The 23,251-nt window shown below is 38.1% G+C and overlaps 3 protein-coding genes across 3 annotated transcripts; all 3 read left to right on the forward strand.

Annotated features, from left to right (window-relative positions):
* LOC109234011 (methyltransferase-like protein 22) lies at window positions 1,080-6,884 on the forward strand. Its single transcript, XM_019399829.1, has 9 exons — window positions 1,080-1,414; window positions 1,839-1,949; window positions 3,007-3,080; window positions 3,372-3,474; window positions 4,508-4,558; window positions 5,180-5,330; window positions 5,477-5,615; window positions 6,396-6,501; window positions 6,598-6,884. The coding sequence occupies exons 1-9, from the start codon at window positions 1,231-1,233 to the stop codon at window positions 6,753-6,755; spliced, it is 1,077 nt and encodes a 358-aa protein (XP_019255374.1). The 5' UTR covers window positions 1,080-1,230; the 3' UTR covers window positions 6,756-6,884.
* On the forward strand, window positions 8,188-13,767 carry LOC109234012. The gene is made up of 4 exons (XM_019399830.1): window positions 8,188-9,716; window positions 10,104-10,279; window positions 11,797-12,020; window positions 12,583-13,767. Exons 1-4 carry the CDS (start codon window positions 8,690-8,692, stop codon window positions 13,373-13,375), a joined length of 2,220 nt encoding a protein of 739 aa, XP_019255375.1. The 5' UTR covers window positions 8,188-8,689; the 3' UTR covers window positions 13,376-13,767.
* Window positions 14,595-17,864, forward strand: LOC109234014. The gene is made up of 3 exons (XM_019399831.1): window positions 14,595-15,392; window positions 17,217-17,288; window positions 17,550-17,864. The coding sequence occupies exons 1-3, from the start codon at window positions 14,805-14,807 to the stop codon at window positions 17,550-17,552; spliced, it is 663 nt and encodes a 220-aa protein (XP_019255376.1). The 5' UTR covers window positions 14,595-14,804; the 3' UTR covers window positions 17,553-17,864.

Genomic DNA, 23,251 nt, shown 5'->3' on the forward strand with positions numbered 1-23,251 from the left:
CCCATTGTTTTAATTATCTGAGCTTGGTTTTACCTACTCTCAAGCTTTTGCTTTATGCTGCATCTTTAATATGAGTCAATTACAATGTAACCCTTGTATGTGCTATTTGTACATAATGCCCCTTTATAATTTTAAATTTAAAAAAATGACCTTTTACAAATCTCTCATGTGTAAAAAAAAATGCAGGGTCATAAACTAAATACACGTTTGTAAATAGCCAAAAAACCAATTGAAAACTCTTAATCACCATATTTCATTTAAATCATAAGCTATTAATCATTTGCATAATTTTCTCATTATATAAGGGTTTGATGATTTAATTTTGAAATGCAAGAGCTATTTATATACACTGCAATATAATTACTTGTTTTACACTATCAATATAATTTAACTTTGTTTAACATTTTTCTTACTATTTATTCTAGATTATCCATCAATAGCATTAATTGAGATAGTTGCTATTTTTTTCCCATTCGTTGTTCGTTATTCACATTGGAGGCTGATTATATCCGGATTCACGCTCCGTAGGGCCCGATTCAGGAGTAAAGCACTCCCTACCAAGAATTTTTTCATACCCAAGTCTCGAAGCTATTATTTTTCAAATGATCTAATTGTGTAAATATTTTTTTTATTTCACATACAACTTTGAATGCTTTTTCCTTAACAGCTTGTTTGGATGGTTGTTACACGCCGTTTCATAATGTATCGTATTGTATTGTATTATACTGTACTGTATCGTTTGATGAATACAATGTTTGGATAGATTGTATCGTTTGCCGTTGTTTCATTATATCATGTACCAGCAATATGAAGAATAAATTTACAATATTATAAAGAAAAATTATGATACAGGGTACATTTATTATATAAAAAGGTAGGGTAAATGATAAAATAAAATAACTTAATAATAGTGAAGGGCGAGATGAGAGAAAAAGACAAAATAATGATGCAACCACACCAAATTTGTCGTTACATAAAGTGAACGAGTAATTTAACGATACGATACCATAAAAGTTAGGTATTTAAAGTAACAATACGATACGATACATGACCATCCAAACAAGCTCTAAAGTGGGGTTTTAGTTTAACTTACAAAGTTTTAGTCATGTATATCCTCTCCTCTACTCTGGGCTCTAAACCCAAGTGAACAGCGTAGCCGGAGAGAACTAACGGAGCTACAAAGAGTGGCTGCTGCGTTTACATCAATTTTGCAGCAGAACTTTTGATTCAATGGAGCGCGAAGACGGTGAGCAGCAACCGCGTACATCGTCGTTTCCACCGTCACCGTCCTCGTCACCGGTTGTCAGCTTTAGAGAGGAGGAGCAAGTGATGAGCGAAGTTCACCTTGGCTGCCCTCCTAATCACTCCGGTCCCCATGTCTCCCATTTTCCCATCTCGTTACCACCTCGCCACGGTAATTCGAATTTTCTACGTTTCTCTTCAAATTAGTAAAAAATTCGCTACATAAGCTCAGATGAACATTTTAATGAGCAAATTGTCTATTATTTCTTCTTTCAAATTTGATACAATATATCATGGATGTCAAATGTACTTTGTGAATTAGAGAGAATATTGAGCTAGGTGGATTATCTGGTCTTAACAATTAGTAACAGGTGATACAATGAACTCGTATGCTGGCCTCTTATAGGAACTGGAAAAACTGGAAGCACTATTAATTTGTTGTTAGAGTAGCCCAAAAGTCTGAAGCGATTACAGAAGCTTGCTTGAGTTTGTGTACATATTGGGACTTCTCTTTGTAACACATGACAGGATGAAGTAGGATCTCGATTCCTCATGAAAACATTATTCAAAGAGTTGTGTTCTTTTCAACTTTGTAGATAATTCCACATCGAGACGACATACTGATGCAGTTGAAGATATATCAGTTTCAACATCTACCAAGTTTGACTTGGATGAAGATGGTGATCTTATTCTAACACGACGCAAAAGTAAGTTATCTGCACCACAAAATTAAGGCTTTCATCAAGAACTCTCCTTTGTGTGTGTATATTTGTCCACCATACCCAATAACATAATGAATCCTTCTTTTCAGCACTTTCATTTGCTTTTGTACTTTTTAAGTCATTGGGTTTCACCTTAATTTTTGGCAGTCCTTTCATCTATTTTACGGAGTACTAGTTTTTTTCAATGCCAACATGGTTTATGAGCTTTTCATCTAGGTGCATACACTTTGACGTTCTTTTATCTGCTTTTGAGATCTAATAGTGTTACTAATTAGAGATGGTATACCAATGGAAGTATACAAAAATATGAAAATTTGTGTTTAATGTGAACTTAAGCTGATTCAGCATGTGAGTAAATTATCTCTGGCTTTGATTTCTGCAATCTGTTTGAGAATCATTGAGTTTCTGAACCCGTGTCTGGAGTTCATCTCAAGTGAACCACTATAAGCTTTCTATTTTCCCCTCTTCAGAGAAGAGCGAACAAGAACAGAAATCATATCACATTGGAATTTCATGAGAAAATACTCCCTCCATCGCATACCTACTCTTTAATTTAGTCCATCTCAAAAAGAATGACCTCTTTGCTCAATCTCTAAATGTACAATCTGGATAGAGTTTGATGTGTTAATGTTACTTTTCCAATTTTATTGAGTGCCATTACACTGCTTTCGTGTATTCCACCCTTACTTCAAAATATCACCAACTAACTCTAATACCACAGCACACACTTTCTTCTCTTGATCTCCTCAGTAGTCAACCTAGCTCAGTTAATTCAGGAGAAGAAGTTCAGAGAAAGCACAAAGATTACCTAGATAAGAAGTGCATTTTTCTCTTTGTGGTATAATAATAAAATAGGGAATATTGGTTGAGTTTCCTAAATTAACCTTCAGATGAATGCTTTTAAGAAAGATGCACGTTTACTTGGCTTGAATAGTTAGATGGAGTCACTGATTATGAACCCAAGCTCCTCATCACTCCCTTCACCAACCATTTCAAATTAAATAGCCATAGACGTAATGCGTCATTTTCCTTTTACTTGCAGAATCACCTAGCCATCATCTTGTTTTGACCATCCAGCACAATATCACTTCATCGATTCCTAGAGTTGGTTTGCAGGTAATCCAAAAATTTCAGCCTAAATTGGTCTTTATATTTTGTCTTGTCTTCATCTATAATTCCTCCATTCAGCTTCTCTCTCCCCCATTTAAAGAGAGTACGTTATGAGCCTATGACATTTCCTGTTGATGGCTTTTCTCCTCAATTTGTATGAGGGAATTAACTGAAAACTGTATGAGCACGTATTCTCTTTTCCTTAGTAAATGTCAGTAATCACTATTGTCCTCATTAGGCTATCTCAAGTTTTGAGTGTTTTATGTGCTATTCATTTAGTTGTTTTTTCCTGATCAGGTCTGGAGAGCAGAACTAGTACTTGCTGATTTTGTGTTGCGTGTGATGTCTATGTCATCTGATTTTGATGAAGTTGTTGCGTTGGAGCTTGGGGCTGGTACAGGTAAGTTTCATCAGCTTTGATTTACTCTGTTCTGTTTGTAGTATCAGCTTTGGTACCTCTAACCATCACCAATTTCCCCATTAACCAAATGGTGATTCCAAGATCGGGTACTTGCCTGATAAAGGTTACCTTAAACGATAATAAGTAATTTAAAAATTAAAATGAAAAAGACAAAAATAAATTACTATCAATATTGCTTTTCAGAAACTCAAGGAGAAAAAAGAAAATTAAGTTTTCTTGAAATATTTTGTTTCTATAGCTTTTCTTTTATTTTGATGACCAGAATTATGCTGTTTCAACTTTGAAACTTGAGGATAATTGGCCTAGCCTTCTACCTTTCTCCACTCTGATACCTAGCTTGACGGTTTCGCTTACGTGGCATGCACCTACTATACACGTGTTGTACTCCCTCTGTTTCTGAACCAAAGCCTTGGGCTAGGCGGCCCTTTTTTCTTAACCTTACAACGATAACAACTACCACGCTAAATCCCAACTAGTTGAGGTGGGTATTATGTATCTCAGTATCCATTTTGCTCCATATAGACCCATTTCATTTCTTAGTCTTATTTGCATTTATTAATTAATGAACACCTAATCATATTGTGTGTCACCATATTTATTAAACAATTATCAACAACACATCCTTGGTTAAATTTTTATTTAATATGTTATACAATAAGAAGTACGTATGCTGGTCTTTATAAAAAAAAAAGGATACATACGTGGGTTCAGTTGCAGGACCCAGATGTTAGAGCCCAGAGCCTATCGGGTACCTCTAACAGCAAGCCCTATCAGGATCGATAACGATATCCTATTGGGTCCATAGGTATCCTTTTGGATTTAGAGTCATATGGTATTTGGTTAAACCTGCCCCACTTTCATCCCTACCACTGAATAATTGAAATTGTAGATTTCAACCATGCACAGAGTTAAGGTTTTCTTTGCTTGTAATTGAATAATTTGCAGAATGAGCTCAAGTTTGAAGAATTAGTATCTGCTGTATGACAAGATATTCTTTTAATGTTTTTATCAGGGTTAGTTGGTATTTTGCTTGCCCGTGTTGCTAAAACCGTCTTCATAACAGGTATACAAGAATGAAATGCATAAGTTCTAACCTTTTCACCTGCTTAGTATTGCCAATGCTTCGTTTGACATATTTTAAAGTTTTGCATTAGTCACCATCAATGTTATGCTTTTGCCTTGTCTCTGCAGCTGTTGCTGTGATTATGTCTAATTGTCTATCATTAAGTTAAAACCCAAGTTTGGCATGCTTTTGTCACGTCTATTTGCTTAATCCTAACTTGTATACGGCCGACCATGGTGATGAAGTACTTGACAACTGTGGAAAGTGGATCTTAATGCTGCTCTAGCTGGCGGCTTATTATTACATCTTTTTCTGCAAGTAGTTAAGTAAGACTGCACTTAGTCTACCAATCAGCACTTCCCATGCAATATATTTAGGTGGTGAGAGCTCAATGCCTAGAAATGTTATTTTGTTAATTTAGGCCCTTAATGTTGGGTGAGCTGCTTAGTGTTATCAATGCTTCATTTAACATATTTTGGAGTTTAAACCAGTCACCATCAGTTTTAGTGTTGTCTTTGTTTTTGTGGCTGTTGCTATGAACTGTCTATCCTTAAGTTAGAGCACTAAGGTTGGCATGCTTTTATCAAATTATCTGTTTAAGCCCTAAATTGTATGTGTCAGACCATGGTGACGAAGTACTCGAGAACTGTGAGAAAAATGTGAATCTTAATGCTGAAATATTCCATGGCAAGGCTTCTGTTCACGTACGTGAACTTGATTGGAAAGATTCATGGCCTCCTCAAGAGGCGAGAACTTCACCATCCAAAGGAAGGTAATGATTGGTCTTTACTAAAAGAGACAGCTAGAATTGCATTTCTCGACAAATCTTTAACCACCTTTTGCTGACCTTTTTGGTTGTTTGAACGATGTTAAACATTTGAATTTAAGTACTAAAGCAGGTCAGCCATATTTGTCCAGGTACAGCTGGACCCAATCAGAAATCGAAGAACTCAAGAAAACTTCTTTGCTTCTAGCTGCTGATGTCATTTACAGCGATGACCTGACTGATGCATTTTTCAGCATCTTAGAGAAACTAATGTCAGACAACCCAGAGAAGGTACCTTGAATGAAGCTGGACTACGCTGTACTTTCTTTTGTTTTGATGACAGTGGTACTGGGGCCAACTTGCACGTGCCTCAAGTAATCCATCAGGCGTTCCTACTACAACCCACAAGCATCACGACAAATTTTGATATGTGTTCTTCATTTTGTGCCCTAAGATTATAACCAAGAAAAAAAGATCTTTGGCAGAAATTTGAAATTAAATCAATAAGAAAGTGTGCTGTAAAATGAAAGCTCACCTTGTTGCTTCAAATGATGATGAAGACCAACCAAGAAGTTGGACATCAATTTATGAAGTTAGCTTGATAGCATGATATTTAGATATGGCTAGTAGGTCATTATATGAAATCAAACAGAAATGAACCGGTTCATATTTCTCTGATGGTTCGGGAATTTTGAAACATTGTAAGCCGTTAAATATGCATAAAGAAAAGCGTAAAGTATCCGTAGTGGTGGCATTGAGGCAACAAGATGTTTTGTCTTGCCATTTTGCCATTTTGGTTCTGCATGTTGGGTCCTGTGTTGCTTTTGGTACTTCCAGCTAGTCACTTGCCTAAGAAATTGCCACATCTTTTGTTTTCATTTTGGCTGCGTACAATAGACCCTTGTGGTCCAACCCTTCCCCGGACCCCGCGCATAGCAGGAGCTTAGTGCACCGGCTGCCCTTTTGTTGGGGCTCCAAAAGCTTTAAAGCATTATGTTGTTGGCACCTTTAAGAGTGAGAGATCATAAAAGCATAGTGATTGATTGGTTCTGGTATTGCCCTTCATTTCAGGTGCTATACCTGGCTCTGGAAAAGCGTTACAACTTCGCGCTTGATGATCTTGATGTTGTTGCAAATGGATATTCACACTTCCGCAGTTACCTGATCACCGGAGAAGGTAAGCAGGAAGCTGCAAATAGATAAGAACTTCGTTTCACTTCTTATTTGGCACTTCGTCACCACTATATATTTAAGATATGCTACTATGGAGCAGATGATGCAGGATGTAAGCAGCTTGATAGTGCATCCGAACCTTTCTTTGTTGGCGAGCAGATTGATTTGAGATGCATTCCATGTTATGTGAGGGATTACAATAGAGGGAATGACGTTGAAATTTGGAAAATTAAGTTAAATCATAGAGCACTCTTCTGAATTTCGGGAACACACTTGGTAACATTTATCTTCAGCGACTTACCTTATGATTCGTTTTTAAGAGTAAAAGTCAGTACTAAATAGGCCTTGTGATTGCATTGCTATGAACTTGAAATTCATCTTCATGCTCTATAAGCATCAACTGTCACTTTTACAAAACAGATTCGTAGACGTGCAAGTGGTTTGTTCATGTGGAAAAAAGGACAAAAAGGCAGCAAACAAGCAATTTTGCAGGGATAAATAACTCTTAGAATAGTAGAGGTTACAGAAATATTGTTCTGACTTTTCGCAAATTATTACAGAATTAGGCATCCGAAGACGCGTCACATGCAATATCAGAATCTTTGAATGGTGCTGTTTCCATTTGTGAACCCACTTTATACCTTTAGCTGTGCAAAAGCTAGGAAAAAGGTTTTCCAGTCATCTTTTTTCCTTTTTGTGTTGTTGTCGTTAGTCTCTACCTTAAGGCAAGTTAATTCCAAGTTTTCGACTATACCAAATAAAAGGCCTAAATAAAACAACTGGTTGCGAATACTCGAATATCTGCTTTTACTAAGTGCACCATGATTCATTAATCATTCCTACCCAAACTTGTACTGAAAGCTTCCTCCTCAAACTCAAAAATAAATAAATAAAGGAAAGAGGAAAGCCAAAGAAGGATAGTTATCTTTGTGTGACCTATAGATCATGGGTTCGAACTGTGTCTATCCTTTGGAGTGTAGTTTTGCCCCGGACCCTGCATGAATACGGGATGCTTCGTGCATCTGTTGACCTTAGGGAAGTTGTTTAATCGTAAAACGGTACAGTTAAATTTATAATGTGGTTTATAGACAAGTGAATCGATTTGACCCAAAAAGTAGTAAATAAATAAGAACAAAGATAAGGTTATGAAATATAAATACGAGTCTGGCTATGAACTTAGCATTTTCGGTGGCAAAAGTGAGAACAATGTTCAAGAACAAAAACTGAGAATAATGTTATAAAATGAGAGCAGAATAATCAAGCTCCTCCTGAATGAGAATAAAACCGTCACTGATAGCTGCATAACGGTTGGTTATAAATGCAGATATTCTCTGTAACGGTTGCTCTTTGAATGCTATCCGATGATAATAGTTTGAATCTTTGTTACCGGCTACTCTGTCTTCGGGATTCGTTCAGCATCGATTGCGTGCTCAAACTCGGGGCCAGCTGTTTGGTGACTCACGTCCCACTTATCTTTAGTTCCGCGTGTCACTTCGTCGTTCGCCCAGCTGTCACTAACCAATTTTACCCCATACAAAAGCAAAACAACAAAACGTGTACCAATGCATGTTGTCAAATGATAAAGTGTTGCTCCTACGTTTGTTGAACAACTGTAACAACTGGAGCTGAAAAATCCATTATATTTATTCAACAGCCATTTTAGCGAGTTCTAGGTTCTATAACCAATAATCTAAACAAAAATCAAGAAAAATGTCAAAAACATGAGCTCTGAGAACCTTTTTAGTAGTCAGAAAAAACCTCTTTTTCTTTAAATTTAATATTTTTATTAACTAAGTCTGAAATCTTTTTCGTAATGTTATGTTGTATTGCCTTTTTCTTTTGGGTTACAGAAGGCAGAGAGGGGATCACTGTTTCACTGATACGTCAACGTGGACGTCGTTGTTGAGGATCAAGTAGACGGTGCCGTTAAACCTGAAATTTTCCTTTTTCCTTTTGTAGTTTTCCTTATTCCCCTTTTCTTTACAAACAAAAAAGCAAAGGAGTATTCTCTCTCTGTACAGAATTTCCAAGTCCTGCTCATCTCTTCTCAGTTCTACACAATTCTTCAAAGCTGATCCGATCTCAATTCTCTCTATGTATTTCTAAGTAAAATCTCCTCTTCATTTTATTAATGCACTTATACAGAGTTTTAGACTGTTAGTTTTGCTTGTGAATTGGAAAGGAAAGAAACAATGGGGTGTACACAATCGAAGATCGAGAATGAAGAAACTGTAACCCGATGCAAAGAGCGAAAGTTTTTCATGAAAGAAGCTGTAGCGTCCCGTAACGCTTTCTCCGCCGCCCACTCCGCTTACACTATGTCTCTCAAAAACACTGGTGCTGCCCTTAGCGATTACGCTCACGGCGAAGTTCAATTCCCTTCTACTGCCGCCGTTGCCGCCGCCACCTCTTCCCCCTTACCCGGTGGTACTCCTCCCCTCTCTTCCACCCCCTTAGACATGCCTCCTCCTCCTCCCCTCCCTCCGTTTTCCAATCCTTCTTTCCCACCTTCCCCTCTTCAGCGTGCTGCCACTATGCCCGAAATATCCATCCCCGTACCTGAACCAAAACGATCCGATATGATTATAGAAGAGGAAAACGAGGATGATATGGAAACTGAAAGTACTCATAGTTTAAGGCATCGTAGCAGTAAAAGTAGCGGCGGCGGTGGTGGTGGAGGAATTGGGGGATTGCAAACGCCTCCTTCTCCACCACGGACACCGCCACAGAATAATCGAGCGCCTCCTCCTCCACCGCCGCCGGATAGCAAGGGGATGGCGTCCATGTCATGGGATTTTTTCTTCCCTTCAATGGACAACGTCCCCGGCCCTACACTAGCTGAGGTGGACGAGAGTAGGATTGAAAGAGAGGATCTCGAGCGGAAGATGTATGACGAAAGGGCTAAGAGAGCTGAAAACGCTAATGAAACTGAAAGAGTGAAGAAGAACGAGATGCCAGAGGAGGCTGAGGTGGTAGAAACGGCAGCGGAGACTCCGACAGAGCCACCTCCTCCGCCTCAAGTTGCCGCTAAAGTTGTGAAAAGAGTGAAAAATGTTGTTCCAGGAGAGAGTAAAAAGAAAGGAGGTCAATTTAACCTTCTGCAGATATTCTCCGAGCTGGATGATTGTTTCCTTAAGGCATCCGAGAGTGCTCACGAAGTATCTAAGATGCTTGAGGCAAATCGATTGCATTATCACTCAAATTTTGCCGATAATAGAGGTATATAGTGTGTTTTCTATAAAAATGATTCAGTTTAAATTAGTGGATTCTCTTTCTGTTGGATTATCTTTTTGTTATTCAAATGTCCTTAAGTTGCATGCCTTGATCAAATTATGGTTAATGGATAGGCCGATTTTGTATTGTGATTTTAAACAACAGATTTCTAGGTTTTCCTTTTAGTCGATGGTGCAATGGTTGTTAATACACAGTTGACGTTGACCGATCATGCTCAATAACAGTTATTATGATGGCTACTCATAAAACTGCCATCTTTTTGAATATATTCCAGGATGTGTTACTCTTTAAATAAACTTTCATTCCTGGAGTTTGAATTGTCTGTTAAATGTTAATGCCAATGTTTAAATCTCTCTATTTTTTCCTTTTTAGGACACATTGATCATTCTGCAAGGGTCATGCGTGTCATAACATGGAATAGGTCCTTCAGAGGCTTGCCAAATGCTGATGATGGATTGGATGACTTTGATTCAGAAGAACATGAAACTCATGCAACGGTGTTAGACAAGATGCTCGCATGGGAGAAAAAGCTGTACGATGAAGTGAAGGTGTGTTTATCTAACATTTTATTCTTCTTTTTGGTTCGAGTCTAATTGTCATGAATGAATTCTGTGTAGTTCTCTTATCTTTCTGTTGCATTATATTATCTGTTAGGTGCATTCTCTTTCTTCCATGTTTTTCCCTTCGCCTATTTGGTTTCCTCATAATCAAATCTTGTTGAGTGATCACTTTAAATTTTCTATTCTATTTAGCCAAGTATACCTGCTTTTGCTGAATGTTCTTTTCCATATAGTTGGAAGGGTAGCCCTTCCACCTCCATTGCGGTAATTTATTTGTTCTTCTTTTGCTATTACCGATTTTCCTTTAGATGTTCCATCTATCTACTTCTTTTATTCTTGTTTTATTCTTTTCCTTTATGCTTTTTCTTTCTCTCCTTTTTTATATTCTTTTGGGTTTGGGTTGTGGGGAGGGGGTGCAATGTCTGAAACATAGGATCCTGGGTTTTTTCTCCCAGCGCCAGATGGCTTCATCTATGAATTTAGGAGCACTTTTCTGAATGTTTCGTGTTTTGTGAAGCATGAACACAAATATAGGACATGACTGACGATATGATGATATTTTATATGCTGTTAAACTAATCTTGTTTGAATATACATATTGGTTAGCATCTAGTATGGAGTAAATTAATCAAGATAAGAAGCAACGTTTTGAAATTGCAAAAAATAATTTATAAGTCTAGACACTTATAAAAAAATGATAATTTAATGATAGGCTTCTGACTCTTACATGAACATAGGTCAACATTTCAAGGGATCTAAAACTTTTTATAATGTGTCGCATCAATATTGGGGCATATGAGGTACATCATGTTGTTGATAAGTGGCAAATGAAGCATCTGTCTAGCATGGAGTTCTTGCCAAACTTAGGTGTCCTACTAGAAAAACCTAAGAAGCAGCTCCACTTAAATGTGTTGTTAGCTGTATATTGAGGTTGAACAATGTCAGGTCAGCATGATGTTTTGGCCTCTGATAATGATACCTGATGTAAAGCACTTAGATTAGAGTTACTTCCAAGAGCTGCTGCCCTTGAGTGTCAAAGACGATGTTGTAATGCATAATTCTCCTTTAACTTTGACTTCTCAGTATTTATCATTATACTTGAGAGTTCTAGAACCTGAATCATCTTTGGTTTCTGACAAGTAGCCTAGTAGAACCCCCGTTGTTTTAGGATAATGTCCTCTGGTGCTTTGTGTTTCCTTATGTGAGCAACTTGGTCATCAAGGATGTATTGCTTTGTGTGTCATGATGCCATTTCTGCTTTGAAACATTACTTTTGGAATACTAAAGGTACTTTGAAGTCTTAAGTGATGTAGTATGCGAGTATCACGCCCTGTACCCTTGATTATATGTAGTAATTGTTTTTCAAAAGTTGGTAAATCCAGGTGTTCTTGTGGCATTTTAAATTATATTATGAAGTTGTCAAAGGAATTATATAATGTATTTTGGGTTTTGAATTGTCCTATCTGATATGCCCTTTCTCATGGATTTCTGATGATCCTTCACAGGCAGGAGAACAAATGAAACTTGAATATCAGAAAAAGGTTGCTTCATTGAATAAGCTCAAGAAACGTGGTACAAATACAGAGGCCTTGGAGAGAGTAAAAGCTACAGTAAGTCACCTACACACCAGATACATTGTCGACATGCAGTCTATGGATTCTACTGTTTCAGAGATAAATCGGTTACGCGATGAGCAACTTTATCCAAAATTGGTTGCTCTGGTTGATGGGTAAGTCTTTTAGACTGTGCATAGGCCAAGCCATATTGCAATCTGTTGTTCTAAGATGGAACTCACACACTGCCTTTGACAGCTGTCTTAAGAGCAGATTTTTCTTCCATTAAACTCTTTTTTTACTTTTTTTTAATTAAAAAACTGTATCTTTCATCTGAGTTGATTATATCTTTTAGAAAACCAAGGGCCTGACTGGCTAGTTTCTCTGACACAAGGTCTATATCACCTGAAATATGTGACGAAATGATTGTTTGGTGTCAGTTATGTATCTTGTCTGAAATCCTCCAATTGTGGAAGAAATGTTCGTTCGAATGATTTCTTCCATTCCCTTCCTATGTCCCCAAACATTTATATTTGTGTCAAAAAGAATGAAACATTAAAAAGTTCAAGTTGTTGCAGCTGTTCTTTTGTGAAGAAGGTAACTTGAATTATACCAAGAACAACTAGACAGCCAATCTGTGTGAATATTTATTCTTTTCTCCACCTTGGCCCCTCAAATTTGCTGACTCAGAGATATTAATCCCTAGGTTTTTCCCTGAACTTTTGTCATCAATTGCAGGATGGCTATAATGTGGGAGACCATGAGAGGATATCATGTAAGTCAGTCTAAGATTGTACAAGCGCTAAGGTCTTTGGATATATCCCAATCCCCTAAAGAAACAACCGAGCACCATCATGAACGAACTTTGCAATTGTATGTTGTTGTCCAAGAGTGGCATTCACAGTTCGACAAATTGGTTACCCACCAAAAACAGTATATCAAAGCTCTAAACAATTGGTTAAAGTTAAATCTCATACCCATAGACACAAATCTGAAGGAAAAGGTTTCGTCACCACAAAGACCCCAAAACCCGCCAATTCTCTCACTTATGCATGCTTGGCATGATTATCTTGACAAGCTTCCTGATGAGTTGGCCAGAACTGCTATTTATAACTTTTCAGCTGTTATAAATACTATCTTTGAATACCAAAAGGAGGAGATGAAGCTGAAGGACAGGTGTGAGGATACTCGGAGAGAGCTTAACAAGAAGACTAGACAATATGAGGATTGGTATCACAAGTATATGCAGCGTAGAACGCCCCGGGATGAAGTGGATCCAGATCAAGCTCATGAGGATAGTCTTGTGGTTGATCGGCAGCTTCAGTTGGAGGCACTGAGGAAGAAGCTGGAAGACGAGGAGGAAGCATACCAGAGGCAATGTCTTCAGGTGAGAGAGAAGTCTTTGACAAGCCTGAGAAGCCGCTTGCCTGATCTTTTCGAGGCAATGTCAGAATTTTCTCTTGCCTGTGCGGATATGTACAGGGACTTGAGGTCTATCTCAAAGCATCGTAATAGAAATGGCAACTCATGATCGGTGAATATATACAGCTTGCAGTGTAAACAGTGTACTGTATGCATTTTCCTTTGTAACAGCTATGAGGTGTGATTTATTTTATTACTTGTACTGTCGCTCGTATATGGATCAAAGAAGATTCGAGTTTCTGGCAGAATTTGTCAAGAAGCCAGCAAGTACAGAATTATGTGCTCTCCGTAGAGGTTGCTGTGCCAATTCAAGTCACATAAGAACGTCAAAGAGCAACGGCAACTTCGGCAACAGTTTCTCGTATATAAATGACGTTTGCCAAGAAACTCTTGTTATAATATTTCTCAAGGATTTTTGTGTTATAGAAATTAGAAGTCCAAATAAATGCTTGAGAATTTGGAACAGTTGATTTATAATTGCAAAGGTCCAATTCTAATTAAGGAAACTTCTCCTCATGCTCCTCAATTGGTGTAGATGCGGGCAGGTCTTATTGATGGTTCATTGGTGTTGAAAGGGTGGTTTAAGTGCTCCAAATGAATACAAATGAGCGGGATGTTGTTCTGAGTTACAAAAAGGAAACAAGAAAATGTAAAAGCTCAAAAAATAGACTGAATAAAGAACCGCTTCCGACCGCAAATCTACTGCTACGGTCAGACCTCTCTATAACAGTATTCCTATATAACAACACTTCACTATAAAAGTTAAACTTATTCGGAACCAATTTTCATGTTATGTTATAATATATTCGGAACCAATTTTCATGTTATGTTATAATATATGTTCTCTGTAACAGTACTTTGCTATAACAAAAATATTTGAAACAAACGATGCTGTTATAGAAAGATTAGACTGTATTATCAACGCGTTAGAATCCAAACTCATCTAGGAATGTGGTTGCATGAGTGTAGTTATTTATCCTTAATTAGAACTACCTCCTATTCATTTTAATTGATTTTTTGGCTGTTTTTACTCATATTAAGAAATTTACCTTTTAATATTAATTAATAATAAAACTTACTATATTAACTTTTACCATATCTTTAATATGTTCATTGAAAATATAATGGAATATAATAGATATGTCAGAACATTTTACTTTAAGGGTGACTCCGAAAAAAAAGAAAATAATTGCTTCTCGAGATAAAAAATCAAATAAAAGGCCAAAAAATTAATTGAAATGGACCGGGAGAGTACATAAGAAACCCAAAAAAGTTTTTTTTTTTTTTATTTTTATTTTTTATAAAAAAAGGCAAATTAATTCATGAAGTTGTTGCAGCAAAACCTCGGCATCAATGTTTAAACCACGCCAAAAGAACATGAGTAAAATAGAAGAGTCTTTAATCCGACAGAAACACTGGATTTCTGACGGTGACGGACGCAGGCCGCCTCTCACCTTCCTCCTCCGTCTTCTTCAATTCTTCTCCTTATTTTATCTCCGGTCCCAATTCGGTTTCATTGCGAAAACCTTCACGCTATAATGACTTCCTCTAAATTCTCCGATCCATCCCCTACCCCGTACAACCCCCTCCCCACCTATCCCCAACCCCCTGAACAACCCCAATATATCATCGTTCTACCTCATTACTACCGTAGCCCTCGGCAATTGCTCCGCGTCGCTTGCCGTCGGTACATTTACTCCGCCGCCGTGCTTATCCTCCTCGCCGCCGCAGTCTTCTTTCTCTGGCCCTCTGATCCCGATGTCTCCATTGCCCGGCTCCGTCTCCGCCACCTCAAAATCCACACGTTCCCCAAAATCGCCCTCGACGTTACCCTAGACGTCACTGTTAGGATTCGTAATAAAGACTTCTATTCAGTCAATTTTCGTTCCGTAGCGGTTGCTATAGGGTACAGGGGTAAGCAGCTGGGATACGTCACCTCCGATTATGGAAAAATTAGGGCCAGGGCGTCTTCTTACATCAATGCCACGTTGGAGCTCAACGATATTAGCATTTTCTCTGATATTATTCCATTGATTGAGGACTTGGCGAGAGGTTCTATTACTTTTGATACTGTGACTCAGATTGGCGGTGAGCTAGGTTTATTCCTCTTTGATATTCCCATAAAGGTATGCTACTCCAACTCTCTGTTGCTATTGCATTTACTTAGTTTCTTAACATTTTTCTATCAGTTTATTAGCTGTTGTATTAACATGCTTGCTAAATGATAGTATGATTGAAAACGAAAAATACAACTATTTCACCAGAAAGAATCTAGAAACAACTTTAGAGAGGAGAAATTATCATATTTGCTCTTAAAAGGATTGAGAGTTTATTATGTGTAGATATGCCTGAACTGTACTAAATAGTTTTCGTTGAGGAACTATATTAAAGCAAAGTTTTGCTTGTAATTGCTCTTTTAATATCAGCGGTCTAGGATCTTTGAGATATTTCATGATAATAGTAAATCTTCCCCTTTAAAGGGAGCCTTAGCGTAACTGGTAAAGTTGTTACAATAGACCCTTGTGGTCCAGCCCTTCTCCGGACCCGCGCATAGCGGGAGCTTAGTGCACCGGGCTGCCTTTTTTTTAGTAAATCTGCCCTTCTCAGTCTGCTCAATGTTTATTATGTCTTCTACAAGATCCCTTCTTCCTGTTGAATACTCAAAATTTGCATCTTTCTGCTGATATTATTTTGACTAATATATCAATGGCCATGTGGAGCTGACAATTTCTTCTAGCTTATATTCTTTAACACGAAAGTTTAGTTGTATGAAGAGTACTACTCCCTATTTCTCAAAATGCTGCTCATTTTTTTTTGGTTACTCCATAATGCTGTCTAGTTTTGTTAAACGAGAAGTTTCTGCATGTTTTAAATAGCAAAAAAAGGTTTCAAGAGCCTCACTTTTATTGTTCTTGATATGATGTTATCTTTTTTTCTACTTTCTTACAACAGAAATCTCATGATACCCCCTTCGCATTTCTCAACAGATACCAAAAAATTCGTGTCTTTATCTCTTATCCTAATAATCATGCATATTAGAACTCGACAACCAAACCACATTTGAAAAAGTAATTGATTGTTGACATTATAGGATTGGACTGCTGAATCATTTCCTGGTTTGATATATTTCATTTGTTTAAATTTCTCATTTGCAATGTTTACTTGTGTTATTGTTTTGAGATACTCTAGTGAGCCCACATTTACCCGTTTTCCACTTGATTTTTACTAAGAAAATAGCTTGATACTAGCAGAAAAAAGTCTAGGTACAAGAGAATGGTCTTAAGATATCGTTCTTCTATGGATTTGATTCAACAGCTTTAATGGTGAATCTGTTTCAAATTTATAATTATTCTATGGATCTTCTCCTCTACTTGATCGTGTTGGTAATTCTTTGTCTTTCTTGGTGTCCCTGTTGCCTCAACGAGTAATTGAAATCTGTAATCTTGAATAATGTACTCTATTTTGATCACCGCACATGTTAATAGACGAAGTGGGAACTCGTCTTTGACGGGATTCCTTCTTTTTTTGTCTGAGGGGGAATGGAATCTCCTTCATCATTTCTTAGAAGTTAACAGCCACAACAAATCTAGTGTAAGGTCTGGGGAGGATAATATGTACGCAGACCTTATCCCTACCTTGTGAAGGTAGAGAGGCTATGTCCGGTAAATTTCTTAGAATTTCTGATCTAATTTTAGCATCGGTACCAAATGGAATTCAAAAGTGATAACCTTCTCCAAATTCGTTAACACTTACGGTCATATAAGTTAAATAGAGAATTAGCATCATCTTGGTTAATCAGAAGCCCCTAAACTTGCTGACTCTAAATGTTCTCTTAAATCTCTTTTTTGGTGGGCAATTGGAAAAGAAAGGAAATGTCATTATGTTCGTTTAGTTCTCGACCTGCAAGTCCGAATAAGATTTATTGTGCAGCTTCCTCTATGTTCTTGCAGGGGAAAGTGTCGTGTGAAATTGTTGTGGACACACGCAACGAAACGATTTCTCATCAGAACTGTTACCCTGAGGTATGATATTTTGTTCTGAGGCTTAATTTTTTACTTAGTGTATGTCGACCAAAAATAGGAGAATTGCTGTAAATGGTTAGCTATTTCCTAGAAGGTTCTGCTCAAGTACTCTTTGTCCAACTTATAAAATCAATCTCCTTTATCACTTACAAGCTCCTAGTGTTACATGAAGCCATAATGTAAAATAATTGTTTCTCATTTACCATATACGTTATTGCCGGATATGCTCAGAAGTAAACTAGTGTTGTCTTTTCCTGACAGTGACTCGGTTCGTGATGGAATTGTGAATAATTATGGAAATGAAATGAGGGCATTAACCGACTCTGCTCGAGCCTCGCATGTAAATGTTCTTTGGTCATTCAATTCATGTGTTTCAAGGGTTTTGGATATCTGAAATATTTAGAAAGTTGCATACTGGATTCCCCATTAATGTAATTACGAAGGGCTCTCGTGTTTTGTGGGGGAAAACATTGTTACGTCTGACGTGTTTTTTCTGCAATAAGTAGTATTTACCATTATTCTAGGAAAATCATGGTAATATAACGACATAATATTAGCACGTGCAGATTCTCTCTCTCTCTCTCTTGTGAGTGTGTTTGTGTGTGTGTGTGATTCTGTGCGTCTCTTTCAGAAGTTCGCCAGTTCAAAACAATGTCCCTACCTTGAATCCCTTTTCCCAATTCCTTGAGCTTCCTCGTTCGTTGAGATATTCATGCAAAACATAAGGTTAGACAACGCTATATTAAACTTCAACCCAGGAAAAGATTTTTAACTGGGCAATACAACTACCTCCGCGAACAGACGCGTTGTGAATAAATTTATTATATCATATAATAGCAATTCAATCACCAAGAAAAAAAGAGGGATTATCGACATGTTGTTTCAAATGAACCCCCCCCCCCCACCCCAAAAAAAAAAAGTAAAAACAGACTAAAATGATCTTAGAGATGGTATGAACAAGATCATCCGCGTATTATTGAAAAAGTTAAAGAAATACACTAAAAAGGCTAATGCAAACTTGTACAACAGAATTGTCATAGAGGCTTGACAACAGAAGCAGCTAAGTGATTAGGCTTAGTTCGTAGTGGAGCAACCCATTTATATTCAGAATGATGGTGCCTACACCTGAACGAGCCTGGATGTTTTGTAGGGGAACAAACACACTGAAACTTCTTCATTCCAGCTCCTATGCTTCCAGTTGATACTTCTGATGCTACTCGTTCCCTCGCAACAGGACGATATCCTCCCCGACGTTCTCTTTTGCATTGGTTACCAACCCAATAAGGAACCCCCGAGTAACACATCTTCTATTTCAAGAAAAACCTATCTGACAATAGTTCACCAGCACTATAGCGTAAAATATATATATACAACTAGAGACTAGAGAGTATCGCATCGAAGGAAAGGAGGAGAAGAAAGTAGAGATGTACGTACTATTATTATTTTAATTAAAAGGAGCTTTAGATTGATTCATATTTATCACGGATAAGGACTGGGGTTTAAAGAATGGGGTTTGCTTTTTTCTCTTTAGCTTTTGCAAGTGGGAAATGTAGTATTGTTTTTTTCTGTAGAAAAGGCTGTGGGAATCAAAGTGGCTTTTTTTTCTGTTAAGAAGACTTATCTGCATGAGTACACTTGGCTTGGTTTGGGTTGTCTGTGACTGAAAGTTTTGGTGACGCGGCTGCCGGAGATTCCAACCACTTGTTTTATATTCTTTGTGCTCTGTTTATAGTAAATTCCAACATGAAATGCTGAGGCAAAAATTTGCTAAGAACTACTGTTTGTTGGCCCAGATTGTACCTGAAATCTGAGTTTGGAAGTTTCTGTCAATTATACGTGAGGGTTTGTAGAAAAAGGTTCCAGAAGCATTATCGATAAGTGAGTGACAGGGGCGGATTAAGAATTTAAATTCTATGAGTTCAACTTGTAAGTGTTTGACCAAAAAAATATAAACTTTCGATTAAACTATTAAATTTTACGTAATGACGGTTTAAACTTAATTAATAATAATATCTCTAGATATAGAACTCGATAGCATGAATAACATAGGATAAAGTCAGTGGGAGGATGAAAGTAACGCACATTTAATATTCCAAAACGTGTGAGCTATAATGGAGGAACAAAAAATAATAAATAGCATTTATGTAAATAGAGAGAATGCTTCACCCAATAATGAATGAGACAGATGATTGTTCCTTCTGACAATGATGAATGACAGACAAATCCTAGAATGTTTGAACTATTCTCGGATCTGATAAAAAAGTATGAAATTATGTGAGTAAGAATATTATGAAAAGGTAAAGTTTGTATCTTTGCTAGAGTGAGAGAGAATCTTCTTCTAAAAAGTGTACTTGTCAAGTGAATATTACATACCTTACACCATTATCTCTTTTTCTATTTATATGAGACATGTCCCTAACAAACCCTAATAGTACAGGTGCAGGTATTCAATAGAATATTCTCTTCAATATCCTATTATAAAATCTAGCCTCATAACTAGTCTATCACTTTATTTTTTTAAAAGAAACATATTTTGAGGAATGTTTTTATATGAACAAGGTTTTAAAAAAACTATTTGATTTGTCTACCTATGTTGTAGTATAGAACTAAATATTTATTTATTAAAAAAAAATACGCTAGGTATTTATTTATTTACTAGGGATATAATTTTTTTCATTTTCTTGGATTATTTCAAACTCGCATTAATATAATAACATATTTTAATCAAGCATAAATTTTGAAGGATAATTTTGTCTTTAACTAAGCTGATGAATGCACTAAAACTCATTGCATTGTTAATACCATAGTTCTTATGCATTAGTTATGCATAGGGTAATACCAAATAGGGTGTATAACTAATGCTTGCCTAACTAATGCATAGGTTCAAGAAGTGTACCAAACAAGGTATTATGAATACACAAAGCTAATGCATGCATTATTTTATCTAATGCATCCCACCAAACGACCCCTTAGTCCCTCCGCTTATTAAGGCTGACCCTTTAATCCCTCAGCTTATTAAGGCCAGCCTCGGACGACCTTGATGAACGGACTCTGTTTGTCGTGGACGGGAAATTTGAGCGAGCAAGTCGAGTAGTGGCGTTCCAGACGAGGTGACAATGTGACCTTTCATGAGCCGTAACCTTTGGGGTCACATCGATTCAGAATGACGTTATGACATCATGTGTCATTATGGCGCGTTTTTTCGATGCCTTGCATCGTTTCCCGTGCCTCTGCCATTTCGATACCTGCTGGATAATGACGGTCTGATTTCTCGATCCTGATGCTTGAATTCTTATAAATAGGGATATGAAACCATTCGTTTATGTTTTGCATACTCTTATTATCGAATCTTTGTGCCTTCTTCTCTATTCTACACAATAGAGTTCTTGTCTTCTCTTTGCCTCATTATTGTGTATCTACTTCCCTAATTACGGTGATACCAGCTGCATCCAACCCTTTTGCACTTAAAACATCCTCTCTAAATATAAAAGGTTAACGTATCCTCTGATTCTAGAATGGAAACTGACCCTATCCCTTTGACGGTGCGTATGCCTCCTCATGATGATAGTGTTTGTTGTTGCCATTGAAGACGAGAATATTCCAACGGTGGAGGAGATAATCCCTCGTAGTGAAAAATTTAGGTCCGACTTCTCGAAGGCACCTGAGGACGAGCTGAGATCTCGGAGTCGGCGATGAAAGAGGCCGATCCCGCTGAGTTTAGGGCAAAGTTTAAAATTCCTGCCCATATCGATCTGTTCCCAGCAGAAAGCGATGTGGTACAAATACACTGCCTCGGGTATTGTGCATTCTATGTGTACCTTTTCTACGTTGGCTATTCCTTTCCTTTTCTCCCAATGGCGGAGGAATTCTACCGCTATTACGGCATTTGCCCGGCCCATCTTTCTCCATACATCTACAAGCTTATCCGCATGCTTACCAAATATGCGGAGTTGGCCGGAGTCGGGGTATCACTTCACCACCTGATGCATCTCTTCACCTCTAGTTTCCATAGGGGGACGATGTTGCACATTCTCCACCGAGGAAGTAAATGTTTGGTGGTGAAGATGGACGATAAGGCAAATCGTTAGTTTTGGCTCAACTACTTTTTCGTCAAAACCAAGGACGTGGTGGCCAACTTGAGCGGGTTCCCTGAGGCTTGGAATTATGCCCATAAGTATCTTTTTTTTGTCAAGCGTTTGTGTTGTCAGTTTTAGTCATGGTTTGACATTCTGTTCCTTCTTCATGTAGCCGAGACTCCGCCCCCTCCTCTGGTCGGGGACATTCATGACTGGGTTAGCCAGGTTCGGCCTCACACAGTGGGGATTTGTGAATGACCGGCGTTTCTCAAGAAATTCGGGCATGTGTCTTCCGCGACCGGAGAGTTCATCTATTTTTGCCTATACTATTTCGACCTCGTGGCCGCTTGCTCGTTATAGTATCGTGTAGGAAGTGAATCTTTTAATATTCCTTTCTAAGCCCGAGGACCTTCGAGAAGACCGAGGGATCCTCCCCCTACATTACGTAAGTGGAAGGCTGCTTCTTCGGAGTCAGTTACCGTTGTGACTGCGGCCAGGCTTGCCTGGTTGTCTACTTCTATTCCCTCTTCTGCCGCAGCTAGGTCTGCTCGGTCGTCAACTGCATCTGCAGCAACACTCCCGAATTCCCCCTTACATCATCTAATAGACGAATAAGAGGAGTCGTCACCGAGCGACGAGGGTTTGATCTTCGCAAAATGAGATCGGTGGACGTCGGTGATCGGACCGCCGGGGTCGTAGATTCAGTAAGGGGTGATCATGAAACGACGGCCGTAGTGTTTGAAGATGACGAGTTGCCATTTGAGATCCCGCCATCAACTGAGGCCGTAGAGGGTGTATCCTTTCACGATGTCGAGACTGAAGCTGGAGGGCCATCTGTGGGGGTTTCGGATCCTTTACGGCAAGATGAGCCATCGTCCTCACGACTAGCTACTGTTCCTGTTCCATCGGCCGATGTGAGAGGTAAGGGTGTCGCCGAGGATGGTTATGAAACGGGCTCCGACATCGATGCAGACGAGGTGGGGATGATGACGGAGGGGTGATAGGTTATATGTGTATCCCTATTATGTTTTGATGATCTAACAAACTTACTGTTAAGAACCAGATAAGGAACCTGTTACACATCCTACAGAACTTAAGATCAACAAGTTTCCAATTGGGGACACAATTCAACTCTTCAGAGTCAAAGGAACAACTGAGGGAACAGGTCTCTACCAGTTCCTGAGGTGACTATACAAGTCAACTCCCTCAGCTGTAAAGTGCTGCCTGCACACGCTACAGTGTAGAAACAATGCAGCAGTTAATTTTATGGGGATTGCCCTTTATCTAACATGCTTGCATCATCCAAGTGATGTCACAAATGAGATATTAACATCAAGCAAAGGTAAAACAAATCACTTGCACATTCAACAACTTATAAAGCATTCTCTCAAGTGTGTGTCCATCTTGCAAGTGATTCTCAAGGGCATCAAGAACAAAGAACAACATAGCAACGAACCAGTTCCCCATATTGGGTTATTATATGTCCTTAGTTGTGTTGTGTCTTTGTTGAAGTTCTTACTTGTAATTCCTACTTAGCTTACTTAGAAGCATTGTGCAGGAAACTCTTTGTAAATCATAAACCCATGTGTTTGTGTCTCGGCTAGAGTTAGTCGAGTTGTGAAGTCTTTGTATAGAATTGTTACAAAGTGGCTTGTAATAGTGTTGTTACAAGTTAGTGAGTGATTAAGTCTTTGTAATAGAATTATTACAAAGTGGCTTGTAATAGTGTAGTTACAAGTTAGTGAGGGATTAAGAGGTTAATTCCTAGGTTACAATAGGTTGTAATCTAAAGATTGCTCAATAGAGAAGTTGAAATCCTACAAGGGTAGGTCGTGGTTTTTAATCCCGTTGAGCTAAGAATTTTCCATGTAAAATTCCTCTGTGTTC

This window comes from Nicotiana attenuata, chromosome 11 (genome assembly GCF_001879085.1).
Source record: "Nicotiana attenuata strain UT chromosome 11, NIATTr2, whole genome shotgun sequence".
Taxonomy (NCBI): Eukaryota; Viridiplantae; Streptophyta; class Magnoliopsida; order Solanales; family Solanaceae; genus Nicotiana; species Nicotiana attenuata.